We start from the raw sequence: 15718 nt of genomic DNA, 5'->3' as shown, positions 1-15718 counted from the left end.
TCATATAAAGTCATAAGGATTTTTTAGCATATCTCTTAAATGCTTATGTTTTATTTTAGATTAATGTTCATTGTGTATAAATATTTGAATATATTTTTAGCATTCAAATATTGGATAATTAAATGTTATTTATTTGATTATGTTTTAGCTACAAACAAAATATTAGATACACAAATATATAGAAAACTAGCCTACAATAATGTTTGAAGGGTGAACCAACAATAAGAGACATCAAGGGTGAAATGAAATGGAAGAAGAATACAACCAAGAAGATAAAAAATTGGTAGAAGATAAAAAATTGGTAGAAGATAAGAAAATGATGAAATGAGAGAGTAAAAAGTAGAGAGATGATTCTATGCTTTAGAATAAAATGTGAGAGAAATATGTGGAAGAATAGAACAAAGTGTGAGAGAAAGATAATGAGTTATTATGTTAAATTGAAACAAATAATAAAGACAATTTTTCATCTTATGTGTGAGGTGAGGTTGCACAATAATAGGTAGAGTACCTTTGATTATATGATTTTTTTAGAATTTAAAAATTGTTATGAGCAAAATAAAAAAATAAATGGATAGTGATAGTTAAAACATGTTTTGCTTTTATATATTGTATAAAACTATGTATGATTTTTGTTATTTAATTTTTTACTATATGTCACACACCGTGCTCCCAGGTCTTAGAATCATCACTGGACAGAACTCTCAATGAATGAAAGCACTAATTGTTAGGACTTAAGCACATAAGGAGAGTCCAACCTAAAAGACTAACCTATTAGGCGGGAGAGCCTCAAAACTTAAGTACCACATTGAGTTTGTTATTATACTCAATGTGAAACTCCTAACACTCGGCTACTCTCTTTTGCATCTTATAAACCCACTTCTTAATTGAGGGCATACATGAGCATTCATCTGAAAATAAATCTATTTCTTCGAAAACTTGGCCCAATTTTACCGACACAATTGAAATGAATTAATCATCTATTTATAAATGAGAGGACTTTTCTTGTTGCAAAATTTTGCTTATTATTTATCTGAAAGAAAATTCATCAACATCCTCAAGGTTTTCCTAGTCTAGAGTTGAAAATAAATAAGTTATAGACATGTGGCATGTCATGCTACATTTTTTATTAGGATTTAATATATATACATTTACAATGTAAGAGTTTTTTACATTGTCAGTAAATCATTCACTGTTGATTTGTTAATCATCATTGACTCTCAAACAAAAGTAATACAAATTAATGATGGATGATGTGCTGACAGTATAAAAAAATTTACATTATCGGTGCATAGAATTTTAAACTCTTTTTATTTTATAGACTTTTTCTTGATCCGTATTTGTTGCCGTGATTTATCCCCAACTAAAAATTCCTCAACAATCCCAAACTTTCGAAAGATTAAAATTCAAAATAAAGTAATTCTTATAGTCATGCAACATGGCATGTCATTCTATATTTTTTAATATTTAAATATATAAAAACCCAAAAAATTGATTGGTTGATTTTTTAGTTTACAAAAATATAAAGAAAGAACTAAATCAATGAAATTAAAATATTTCAAATTGTAATCTTAACTTTAGCCAGTGTTTTCATGACAATAATATTCTACCATGTTATGTCAATTTTTTTTTAAAGCAATAATAAGTTGTGTTTCAAAGTTAGTGAAGGTTTTTTCTTCATATTTATCTAATGCAAAAATCTAAAACGTGTAGAGATTTGATTGTTACCGTAGCTTATAATAATTATAAATGACACAAAATAATACTTATTAACTGATGAGTCACAACCAGGTTGCTCTCTTTAAGACGTATCATGGTACTGCCCAAAATGTACAAGCAGATTATTCTCAGTTTGGTTGTCTATGTCAATTCTTAGTGCCACGGAAAAAGGGAGAGAAGTATGCCAGAAATGCATTGGCAGAAAATACGAGGAAAAAAGAAAACTTGAGGCAAATTGTAATGAAGGGAGAAAACCTCTATTTATAAGATGAGATTTTTTCCATGTTTCTCATCTCTCTCCAATGTGGGACTTGAGACTTATTTTTTTTTTCTTTTCAAAACTTTTCTATATGGGACTTAGGAATTTTTTAGATTTCACACCCAAAAGTTCCCACTAATAGTTTTCAACAAAAACCATGTTCCAACAATTACAAGAATTGAAGGCTCATGGCTTCTCCCTAATCTCCTTTCATGATATCATTTCTCAATATTTCTAATAATTTTTGAAGCCTTATAACTCCTCTTTTCATTTCGGAATCAGATCATTATGCAAACTTCTTCTTTGTTTTTTGGAGTAATATTATTAAAAGCACAAAAAAAAATTATAATTAATACAAGAGTAAGATGGTAATCAACGAATAGTTACAAATCAATTAAGGAAGATATTATAGAGGATTTGCTATCCAGTCATATTAAGTTATTGAATCCCTGCCCCTTTGTGTATTGGTTATGGCCAAGATTTTACACTCCAGAATTTGTTGAAAAGAAGATTGAACAGGGTTAAAAATAATATCATTCCTTTAGATGAGATAAAATAAATGCAAGCTTTTGAGTGTCAATTCTATATATATATATATATAATGGTATTGGTATGTATCAACTCTTTGATGAATGTCCTGGATAGCATATTAAAATATTGTTGTCTGTTAAAATTAGGGGTGAGCAAGACTCGACTCGACCCATGAACATGTCATAACCTGATAACTTTTGGACGAGTCTGACACGTCCAAATAAATAAAAAATGATAGACACAATTAAAAGAGATAGACTCATCCTCAAAAATGAATAGGTTCATGTCTATGTTTGGGTCACCCGACCCGTCCCTTAAAAATAATATCATTCCTTTAGATGAGATAAAATAAATGCAAGCTTTTGAATGTCAATTCTTGTAAAAGTGCCACTTTTTCCTCTCTATATACATACATACATATATATATATATATATATATATATATATATAAACAATGGTATGTATCAACTCTTTAATGATGTCCTGGATAGCATATTAAAAATATTGTTGTTTGTTAAAATTAGGGTGAGAGCAAGACCCGACTCAACCCGTGGACATGTCATAACCTGATAACTTTCGGATGGGTCTGACACATCCAAATAAATAAAAAATGACAGATACAATTGAAAGGGACAAACTCATCCTAAAAAAAGGATGGGTTCAGGTCTATGTTCAGGTCATCCGACCCATCCCGTATAGTTATATATTAAGAATAGGTAAATAAGTATCTATCAATACCCATTATGTTCAACACACATAACTCAAATACCTATAAGCCTATGAATATTGATTGATAAAAACCAATTAATTTTTAGTTTTTGTGCACTTTGTGTGAACTTCAATTTAAGTTTCATGTTTGAGATAATAGCTAGTTATTGAATTCACTTTTGCGTGTACTATTGAGTATTGACATGTTGTTGTCATTTCAGTTCTTATGTCTTTTTTAACATTTACAAAAACACTTTAGTTTATGGTGACACTTGATAGTTTAAATTGTTTTGAAATTTTCAATATCTTCTATAATTTTCAGTCACGTGATTATGATAGTTTGTAATTTGAAAGATGCAACTTACAGTTTGTAGCTTATATACTGATATATGTGGGATGCAGATTTTAGTTGAGTTTATATATAGATTGTGATAATTTTGATTATGCATGCTTAAAGATTTGAGATAAAATCTACGTTTGTCATTTTCCAACTCGGAACTGTCCTTATCTTGACTCGTCTTGTTTTGGATTCGTCCTTCACGCGTTACATCTTAATTAGGGATGAGTTCTGGTTCAAAAATTGACCCGATCAATATTTAGGGACGGATGAGAGACTAACAGTAAACCAAATCAATTCAAAATATATTTAAAACTTAATTTATTATTTAATTTAATAATCTTAATTCATGAATAAATGAGTTGAATTGAGTAATAAATTAAACTCATTAATTAAAAGAATTGAACTTAAATCAAACACAGTTTGAATTTTTAGGTCCATTAACTAACTCTAGTATATATAGACACATATAAACATATATACATAATGTAAACATATATATCTGTTGTACCAACAATATGTATATTATAATAATACATATACTTTTAAATGTTTTATAATTGTTATATATAATTTTTTATCTTAATGTATAAATATAATATATATTTAAATTAATATTTTCATACAAATTATTTAAAAGTGTTATCCCTTATATTCAATGTGCCTTATTCTAACACTTTTTAACCTACTGGGGAGTCATAAAAAATGTTGTACATATTGAAATTGTTGTTATATAAAACTAAAAAAAATAAGAAACTACTATATATCAAATTTCTTCACAAAAGTAAATATTCTTATTTTGTTAAAATCATTTTTATGATCGGATTATATATCAGCAAATTGATTTTCTTTATAGAAATCAAAAACTTTTATTCCTCTCCCCTCTTTGTAACCCAATCCTTCTCTCCCATTTCCCATCTTCGTGTTCTTCGTGAATTTGGCATATCATTTTTTGTTTTTTATGCAAATAATAAATAATGATGGATAATATTTTGTCATAGCTTCAGTTCTATTATTTAAACAATGACCACCATCAATTTGTTTTTTCTTATCTTAGCTGTATTTGTTATGTCCGATTCAATTTAATTGCATTTGGTTGTTAATCCTCCTTGTCATGTTCACCAAAAAAATCCATGTCCACCACAACATAGATTTGATGGAGAGAGAACTTAACTAATATGAAAGAATTTAGGTAAAGAAGAGAGAAATTTGAGTTTTTCTTTTTATTTATTAAAAATGAAAATAAAAGCAATTTACATAATATAACCCCGTTGATAAGGTTATTTTCAAAACAATTTGAGTACATAATAATATTACCATGATTATTCACAAAAGAAGGTTACTCACTATTTAATTAATTTTTGGGCCACACAACATCACTATCGATCTGGTTTATTCATTTTAGTCACATTTTAAATGCTCACAATCTTTGCTTCTGAACTGTTAAATCACCACTTTTATAATAGTATCGTCTAGCTAGGCGTGATGAATATATAATTGGTGCAATGACTTTGACTCATATGGCATGGATAGCCTATTTATTTAATCTACATTATGTGCAAACATACAAATAATACTTACAATCATAAAATATATTATAATAGTCACGATCATCTTAAATACTGGAATAAAGAGTAAAAATGAATATATATGTAATTGTATATAACTTTTTCTTTTATTTCTTCATAGTATTCTCCTAATCAGTACGAGAGAATTTTGATTCATATATATAATAAATAAAAATCATATTTTGTTTTATAATTGAATAATCACCCTCACCTCACCTCTTAATAAATAAATGGAGTCAATCCAATAGAACCGAAGCTTAATGTTAAATGTCATGCCATAAACTCTATTATTGATTTGCAATTAACAAAAATATTATTTTTCCCCTTCTGATCTAATAATAAATTTGTTCTTAGTTCACACATAACAAAAACCTGAGTGAGATTCAAATTAAATGGGTAACTGGTAGCAAGGATCAGCTGTCTCACTTTTTTATGTTCCATTGTGTCCCAATCCAATGGAAATTTGACACATATTAGAAAAGAAAATTAAAATAATATAGCATAACATTTTTATGTGATTTAGTAAGATATAATTGGCTTGGGACATGAGGACGGGAAGATTTCGGGACAGAAGATCCTGATTCAGTACCAGGTGGTGGGTGCTGCTGCCATAACCAAAAAATAGAGTAGGTCACTTTCATTCCACCGGCCACCGTACCAAAGAAGACACAGTGAGTAATCAAATCTTGCGATACCGGCGAATCTAACACATGTGATAAATGGGTTGGGTGGATTATATATGTATTATGTATATATTGTGCACCAATTTAATTCTGAATAGACCATAGGTTATATGAATCTGTATGTATTATATGGCGTCGGTACCTACATATATGTTAGTGTTTGCTGCAAATACTATTTATGGCAAAACCATATAGATATCTATGTATGATTGATACTATTCAAGTGGATTTTGTTCTTAGCAATAAAAACAATAGAGGTTGAATTTAAGAAAATCAGTTATCTACCAATTGTGACAAGTATTATTAGTAAGTATAGAATTTGGATCTATTAAATTCTGGTTGCATTTAAAGTGTAGAATAGCCCACATCAATATTTACATGTCATAGACCTCATCAAAACTTCATATACTTTAGTATCCATCTCCACATATTCATTGAGATTTCATATGAGTAAAAACATTTCTTGTAAAGGTATTAATTGATTAACACCTCCTAAAAATTTTATTTTGTGATATTCGTCTAGTGTTACTATACCTAGGGGCTAGGGTGCACAAAAGTACTAGTCTTATTGAAAGTGTTTTTCTTTGTTATAAACTTTAGTATACTAGTATATGATAATATATCCTATTCTTTGTATTCCTCCATATTTTTCTTCCTTTCCATATGTCCAATTATTCACATCCCATTTCTCAATCTAGTGTTACCCATGTACCATAACTTAAAACCTGATATATCTAATTCTCCCACATTCTCACCAGTTTCTTGTAGGCACATAAAACTTGTCTTCCTCCTAATTATTGTGTATACTATTTCCATCAAATTACTTATAAGAATGCATGTACTCCATATTTAGATCATATCCTAGATTGACTTTTTTACCTGCACTCGTTCACACAAATTCGGGAATTGCTGCTTATTTTTTACAACATTTAGGTAGCGATTTAGCGACTCTTGTTCTATTGAAGTGTAGGCGGGTAATATGTAGTGTTGCTTTTGAGCAATGACCTAACAATATCACTTAACCGATTCATGATATAGAGATTTCGACAATTTGGTATGTTTATTATCAACTTTTGACACAATTTTCATATTTAATCTAGACTTTAAGACTGACTACATATAACATCAAGCACATAGCTATAAATAAATGAATGTAAATGTATAATTGATAAATGAGTAATTAATACTTACTTAAATTTCAAAACAATCAACACTTATAAAAAACAATTTTAAAAATATATGATTTTTAAAGAAATAGAGACAATATTGGATTGTCTTGGATAGCTATAGTAGTTATCAATATTCATGCCTAACAGGCTTAGGAAGTGGTAGCCAATTTGGTGAGTCATATGTGAGCTGGTGCATTAAAGTGATAGGGTTCCAAAATTTAAATTTGCATTCATTACGCATCCACTTGAAGACAATAGAAGAAGAATGTGAATGCTGCCCATTAGAACAGACCTTATCATCATCTTGAACGAAGAAGTTAAATGCACCACGAGACATGCATGCATGATGAATGTATTGTTTTTTTTAAATTTAATTTAGAGTTTAATTTATTTATTTAGATTTTTAGTGTGTGTATTTATATCACATTGTGATTATGTTACCTTCAACCGTCTCATTATTTATAACATTATTTGTCAATTAAGGGTAGTTTAATGAAAGGTGTTTGCTCTATGATTTAGATGACTTGATCTCTTTGATCAGGTTGAAATGATATCGTTTTTAACAATAAAATGATGTTTAATGAAGAGCTCATGGATAACATTAGGTTGAAATCCTAGCTATGGATGAAAGACAGACATAAAGGAGCACATATGTCGTAATTTGAACGAGGTTCTAATCCGATTTTATTTTTGAATTTTATTGTTAGGTTTGTTTAGTTGGAAGGGAGTTTGATGCTTCCTTCCATCTCCTGTTTGTATATTATATTTTCCGTTTGTAATTTAGTTCTTATTTAATAAAATTTTGACTTACAAAAACATAACAAAAAAACAACATTATCAGCCACATTATATGATAGGAGTCATTAATTGGCTTCAAAAAAATAATGAAAATACTAAGAAGTTAATGTCTCAAATTACTGAAGGAAAATGTTAACCATAAGAAGTAAAAAAATTAACATTGTCTTGGGGAATGACAAATTATATTATTAAAAAAGTTAATGGATTTAGTTTCCTATATATGCTAACCTTAATCTAAACTCTTATTCTCAGCCCATGGAGGTTAACACAACTCTTTAGTTTTACTAAATATATATGACTTTCCAAAAATACTTTTTTAACCATTGTCCATAAAAAATATTTAACAAAACCAATATAATATAGGACAAAATTTAGGTATAGTTTGATATCTATTTTATGAATTGTTCCCCGATAAAAATATGTTATATCTAATAGCTATTAGACATTATTATATTATTAATAAACTATATTACATATCTTATTATTACTATTTAAATAGTCATCATTGGACAATAGCAACTCAAACACCAACCCCTTGGGCCTTGGATATATGTACCAATGTGCTCTTAAGCATACATTAGAAACCCCTATTATCATATATTATACATAACTTATATATAAATTACTTACTATTTTCATATCAAATTTAATTATATAAATAAAGAGATTTTGGGAGTGTTATGTGAGATGATGGGCGCCTAACTCTTGTATATATTTGTGGATAGAGCATGCAAATTTTGTCCATTTGCCCGTTTCACTCTGCCCGTTTTGCCCACCAAACCCGTGGGCATATTGGGTAATGCGGGCGGCCCGCGAACAACTCATAAACATAATTAAAAGAAGAATTGTGAAAATTTCAAATAAATTATGATGTAATGTGATTTTTAATTCCTAAAAAATTGTAATATAATGTGATTTGATCAACTTCATATAAAATATCAAAGTTTTTGTTAATTTTTTATCTTCAACTACTTTATTTTATTTATTATTTAATTTTTTAAATTATTCAACGGTGTCTGTGGGCCATCCCCAAGCTTATTAGCCCATTTTAAAACTTGCAGGACATTGAATTTTGTTCACTAAGCCAAAAGCAAATATGCCCGCATCCGCTTAAATTATTACGGACATTTATGGGCACGGGCTAAACTGACCGGGCTGTTTTGCCATGTCTAGTATTAAGTTATTTCTTTTTTATGTATGTATACACCTTACACATTTGATTTTATTATACATGTATTAATATCATCTGTTGTTACTTTTATCGGTGATTAAGAATCTTTGCTTCATGTACTGATTTTTGAGTAAATATGGTATAGTGAGTTTTTGCATTGCACTAATATGGTCAGATTACAAAACGTCAAAGCAATTTTTACACTCCTTTTGTCTAGTTCACAACTTGTTCTTCCTATTATGTTTACCCACAAGAGAAAAAAACGTAGCAAGACTTAAATGTAGAAACTGTTTCTTGAGGGACACCATATAATTAATATTGCTTGTTTGGAAATAGTGGGAAAGAGCTAGCCAATGCAAACTATATTGTATTTCACCAGTTAAGGACCGAGCTAGCATTATCAAATACCAATTGAAGAAAAAAACTAAGAGAAAATCTGAATTACACTCATCATAATACTGAATAATCATTATCATGCATCCTAACATTATTTCTATGTAAAAACAAAATCTGTTCCAAGTTCCAAATAGTCATAATAAGCATGTATGTCTGTGTGGTTTTTACTTGGTTGGTGCAGGAGCACTTCCACCAGTTGTAGGCCTGAAAGAACAAACATCAACGTTATATATATATTTTTTTAATCTGTTAGTATGTTAGTATTTTGTTGTGGGTGAGACTCCACCCTCAACCTCCTACACCCTATCATCTAACCACTTTATAACTTCATTTTTTGTTGATGGTGGGACTCGAACCCACAACATCCTGCACTCCATTCCTTACGACCACCCTCTTCACTATCAGACCACTTTATGACTCCTACATCAACGTTATATTTAACAGGAGAAAATGATGAAACAAGGAGACAGAAGGAGCTACTTACAGTCCTACATATACTTTGAAAGAATCATAGAGTCCCCACTGGGCTCCAGTTAGTGTTCCAATCATAACTATACGTAGTGGAAGGCCACGAGTGAAAAGACCAAGTAACCCAATCTTCTTCACAGCCTACAAATGCAACAATGAAGAAGCTCAAAAGAATGTGGGTGAGTATTATATTTGGTTACAAATTTACAATTGTTATATATTGTGGTCACATAGAAGGATGTGGTCGCAACACAAATATTGTGGAGAATTACGAGAAAATGTAGTCAATGAGGCTGAAATTGTGACCATGATATCGTTGCAAAGACTACAAAAACAATAATATTACGGTCGTAACAGCATATTATTTAATATTTGTTTGTATGTATGTATATATGTACTGACATCACCAACAGTGGCTCCCTTGGCATTGTTGAGAAAAGAAACAAGATTATCAGCAGGGTGTGAGACAATTGCACATAGTACACCAGCTGCATATCCTGCTGCAAAACTCACTCCAAGCTGCTTATTTTTGCTGCACTGATCTTTAGGGGTTGGAATGGCATATTTGTATATCATCTCCACAATAGTCTCAAAGGATGCAAATTTCATCATTGTATCTGATATAAAAACCAAAAGTTAAGATGTAATTTTGAACTCAATGTAGGTATATACATAGTAACTAGATTAAGAATAAAAAAGGGTACCTTTGAAGACAATAATCCGTGGATAGAATGACAACTTACATTTTCTATGGTGCTAATAAGGTTTTAGACTATTCATGTGATAACCAACCATACATGTAATTGAGCATAAATATGGAAGTGTTGAAACTTACATGGAATCTGGCGGCCCCAAAGAGGAACGAGTCCTTTATACAACCTGAACATAAAATCAAATTCTGATCAAATTTGGAGGAAATATGATTTTTATACATCACTTCACTCCTTAAATCTCTCATTCTGTCATTTGCTAATTATGTGACAGAATGAGAGTGTAGGTACCCATAAAAGTATCAAAAGAGTGTGTCACTCCATGTGATATTTCCGTTAGAAAATATATATTTAAGTTTAAAATTTAATAATAAAATATTACACATTTTTTGAGACAAAACATGTACTCCCAAAGAACAATATAGGACAAATTGTAATGAGATAGTGGAACTTGTGTAGATGTTAGATGTTATTAGATGTAACGTGATGGTGATCAATGTAAATGTGTACAAATTTTTGAATTAGGAGAGGTTTAAAAATCTTAAATTACTGATACATGACCAGCAGAATTTTTTTTGACCAGCAAAATACTTCAATAAAATAAATAAGAGATTAGGAGACAGATAGAAGGATGCAACACCTGATCCACAAAATAGTAATTGAAACCAGAAAATTGAGCATTAAGGAGGTTCCAAAAATAAAGAGAAATCGAATGCATTGCCTCATCTATACTATGTCTCTATAGCTTATACATGATAATATCAATGCATCGTTAGTGTCAAAAGATTTATACATAGTCACATTACATATTTGAATGGTGATGATGAAGTGATAATGTATAAAAACTAATACACTATCAATGTATACATCATTTTCTCGATAGTAAAGGAGTTAAGAGAGAAAATGGTACCCGCCAGCACCCTCAGCCTTCACAAACTTGGGGAAGCCATCAGCCAAACCTCGAGCAAAACCAGGCTGAGTTTGCACACGAACTTTGACAGCCTCCATAGGGCATAGGGCAATATCAGCAATCACTTCTGCTGAAGCTGAACCAGCTAGATATATGAAGGTTTTGTACTTCACTGCATTCTCTGCTCCTGCAAGATCTGAGTAGTATTTCTTGAAAAACTCATAAAATCCAAACTTGCATGCTCCTTGAGCACTGTAACCAAGCAAAGTTGGAACCCATCCTCTAAAGAATCCTTTAGCTCCCTGCTCCTTCAATAAAACTCCAAACCCTGATGTGATGCTCTTGTACTTTTTAGGGTCAATCTGAAAATAGCAGCATATATTATTTTCTATGCACTATTTGCTCATATATACCATATCTCCTAGTTATTCACATTATCATGATTGCAGTTAAAAACTACATTTCCTGGCCCGAAGAAATCAGGCTGATCCTTTAAGTGGTAAAAAGGCCAAAAGGGTGGGGAAGGGAAAGGAATGTTACGTTCTAAGAACCAAATTCATCGGTTTATCTTGCTTCTACGTATCCTTGGTGCAATAGAGAATTGAAAAAACAAAAACTTTTGATTCAACTTGATGCTACATATTGCATAATGTTGAAAATATAAATGGTGGACAATCAAAATAATAATGATTCAAACACCATTCATAGAAAAGTGAATGCAATATGATAGACAACTAGGCACACAGTATAGTTGAATGGAAAAAACTTGATGCACTTTCATAGCCTGCACCTATCACATCTAGGTGATATTGTGTAATCCAAAAGTGTAAGTGTATAAAAATTAGAGAAATATTTTATGTAGAACCATTTAGATGCATGTATAAATAAAAGATGAAAAAAAAATAGGTGAGTCATGAAATTTTATTTGCACAAATAACATTACTTGAATACCTTACACTAGAAAGAAAAGAATTACAACCTGCATGTTGCACTTGACAAGATCAAGGGGAGTAACAGCCATGTGTGTAAGGCCACAGCTAAAAATGCCACCAAAAGAACATGCAGCATAGTAAGTAGGAGAAAACAAGGGAATACTCTCCTTAGGTGCAGGAATCATCATAGGATTCTTATTCCTATCATTTGATGATGATGGTAACACATGATTGGTGTTGTTGATGGAAGTAGTATCCAAATGGGACAGTGCTTTTGATGAGTATAAGAATGAAGGGACAAGAGAGTATTGGTCTGAGGGAGCCATTGAGTGAATTCACAACAAATCACAACAAATGTTCTTGTTGTTGTTGTTATTTTTGTGTGTGTAATATGTTTATGTGTGTGAATAAAAGTAAGAAAGTAGAATGGTTAATGTTGAGTGAGAAGAAATGGGAGGGTTTGTGGCTATGAATTGAGAGAAAGAATGAAAAAGAGAAGAGGGATGTGAAAATGTCCATGATTTTCGTTAGTCTTTGACTTAGTTAACATTCTCCAATCTTCACCAATATTTTGTTATTTATTTACTCTTTTCTGTTATCTACCTTTTAACAAATAAATGTGTTAATTTACGATAAATTTATTTTTTTTTATTTTTTATTTTTGTATAAACGATTAACTTCCTCCCCATAGTAACTAATATATTATTGAACTTTTAAATATAACATGTATATAAAAATACAAAAAAAATCTTCAAAGACATCAAATAAATAGGAATTTAGGTGGTATATTCTAATTCTAGTTAGGAATGTTTCTCTTTTATGACCATTGGATACGCATTATGGATATTGTATATTATTTAACAAAATATACTTTAATCATTGGGATTAATGTTGTTGATAAATTTAATCTTTATAATTAAAATGTTGTTGATTCTTAACTGAATATATTATCTATGCATTATGAGTCTAAATATTTACACATAATTATTATATCAATTATCATTCACTTGAAATAATTTTTTTGTATAACAAATAATGATTAAATACGAATCATGAATGATAATAAAATGTCATTATATAAAACTTATACATTATTAGTGTATATTTTTTTTATCCATATAGGCCTCCAAACCAGGTTAGGCATTGAAGGATATATAAAATTAAAATCTCTATATATATAGAGTTATGTAATATGTGTTTGAAAATCTGAAATCACATTTCAACTGGAGCATATTTTGTAATATTATGATTACAAAACTTTAATTAAAAACATAAAAATAATATAATTCAAATACCAATCAAATTAATTATATCTCATTACTTGCCTATAGGGACACTAGATCACACGTTCAATTTTTAAATAAAAAACATTTTAATCTTCTTCGAACTTTTTTAGTACAAATCGAAAAACATTTTTCCTTAATTACTTTATCGACAACATAAAATGTCATTCCTTCAATTCCACGTGATAAAATGTTAGTTTAATGTTACCTCCGATTTTTTTTAAAGCTTTTTTATGTTTTAGTTTTCATTCTTTTTATATTACCTATGTGCACTGTATTAGTTGATTAGAAAGAGAAATCCAATAATTAATTGATATGAAGAGAATTAAATGAATCTATTATTAATGAATTGGAACTTTCAGAAATTATATATAATTATTTAAAATTAAATAATATTAATCATTAAATTAGTAAACTGATAAACTAATCTTATAACAGCACAATATGATAGTTATATCAGAAATACAATTAAACTAGTTAAAATATAGAAAATATTGGTCAAAACTGAAAAATACTGATAAAATTGTATCAATCAAAATCGGTTTTTAACATGAAAAATTCCTTATTTTCAAAATCACACATGGATTCAAACCTTGAACTTGACAATTGTTTATAACATGATTAACTATTAAATCATTTTGATAATTGAATTATATATTTCACATAATAATATTTATATTTATAAATTTATAATATATTATAGTATATATATCATTAATTAAATTCCTTAATTAATGTGAAACTACCCAAAACAAAAGTTCTATAAAAAGGAGCATAGTGGGTATATGTTGGATAATAATATATTTGGTGTTTACTAAGGGTGTGTTTGGCAGTACCATTTTGGAGGGGAGGGAAGGAATGAGAGGTTTTAGGAGAGAGATTTCCTTGTTTGGGAGTTTAGTGGAGGAGAGGGGGGTTTTGAAGGATTTTTCAAACCCTCTCAAACCCTCCAAATGCCAAAATACCTAGTTCCCCCAAATTCGGGTGTTTTTGGAGGAAAATAAGCCAAATTACCTAACTACCCTTACTAATATTATTCTATAACATATAATATATAACATACTATTAATTTTTTAAAGGAGGAAGAGGGATAAAATAGTATTTTTGTATTATATTAACCCTCCATCTCCTCCTGTCTAAATTCCACACTCCCAAACAATAGAGGGGTTTAGTTGGATTTGCCCTCCCTTCTCCTTCCTTTCCTCCCCCCTCTTTACCCTCTCATCCCTCTCCTTTCATTTCCCTCCTAACTCCCAAACAAAGCTTAAGGGTATTCTAGTCTCATTTCACTATGTAGATCGCCCTCTTAAAAAATGTTATTCTTAATGGTTGAACCTTGACCTTATATAATATGGGATCCAATGTAATCTTAACCATAGAATAAACTCAACTTTTTAACTTTAGCATAGTTTGTAACATTTTGATTTATAATGTTTTAAAAACAAAATAATATAATTCAAATACAAATCACATTAATTATATCTCATTACACATCTATAATGACAATCGACCTCTCTATTTGTTGCGTTAGACACTTAGACTTATATTGCTTGGAAAAGGAAAATAGTCTTTGTAACCAAGATGTACAACATGTTGGAGATTGTTGAAGAAAACAGAAAGTAGAGAAAGAGAAGAAGAGAGTTTATGAGAGAATTCAGTGTTCTTATTCATAGAATCAAAGAATACATCATTTCTTTTTATAGTAAAGTAGTTCAACTACCAACTAACTATAACAAACTGAACTACTATTTATAGTAAGTTATAACAAACTTGATTAGATACACTCTAATACTTGAATTATGCATCTATTTCAATATCTTCCCTTAAGTCAAGTATTGGAGAGATTCTACACCTATTTTCTTCCTCAAATTCAGAAATATTTATGCCTTTAGTGCTTTGGTGAAACCATCTGCCATGTGCATCTCTGTTTTGCAATATACCACTTCAATCTTCCCTTTGTTCACTAAATCCCTTAGGAAATGGAACCTCACCTCTATGTGTTTGCTTTTCCCGTGGCTTACTGGATTTTTAGATAGATTTATTGCTGAAATATTATCTATCTTCAACTGCAGTGACTGA

At 29.9% G+C, this 15718-nt stretch overlaps 1 protein-coding gene across 1 annotated transcript; it reads right to left on the bottom strand.

Annotated features, from left to right (window-relative positions):
* LOC109362067 (mitochondrial phosphate carrier protein 3, mitochondrial-like) lies at window positions 9235-12774 on the bottom strand. Its single transcript, XM_019607639.1, has 6 exons — window positions 12404-12774; window positions 11425-11786; window positions 10640-10683; window positions 10207-10421; window positions 9821-9945; window positions 9235-9540 (listed from the first exon to the last, which is right to left on the bottom strand). The coding sequence occupies exons 1-6, from the start codon at window positions 12680-12682 to the stop codon at window positions 9501-9503; spliced, it is 1065 nt and encodes a 354-aa protein (XP_019463184.1). The 5' UTR covers window positions 12683-12774; the 3' UTR covers window positions 9235-9500.

Source organism: Lupinus angustifolius, chromosome LG01 (genome assembly GCF_001865875.1).
Source record: "Lupinus angustifolius cultivar Tanjil chromosome LG01, LupAngTanjil_v1.0, whole genome shotgun sequence".
In the NCBI taxonomy this organism is placed as follows: Eukaryota; Viridiplantae; Streptophyta; class Magnoliopsida; order Fabales; family Fabaceae; genus Lupinus; species Lupinus angustifolius.
Note: the sequence above shows the minus strand (reverse complement) of the source record. Positions and strands in the feature narration are given on the sequence as shown.

Bases quoted from the DNA above. Each gene is read 5' to 3' on its own strand.
- LOC109362067 (XM_019607639.1), bottom strand. From the start codon at position 12,682: ATGGCTCCCTCAGACCAATACTCTCTTGTCCCTTCATTCTTATACTCA. The intron at 11,787-12,403 runs GTTGTAATTCTT...TGCTATTTTCAG, and splicing joins TTGTCAAGTGCAACATGCAG to ATTGACCCTAAAAAGTACAA. The intron at 10,684-11,424 runs GTACCATTTTCT...TTTTATGTTCAG, and splicing joins AAGGCTGAGGGTGCTGGCGG to GTTGTATAAAGGACTCGTTC.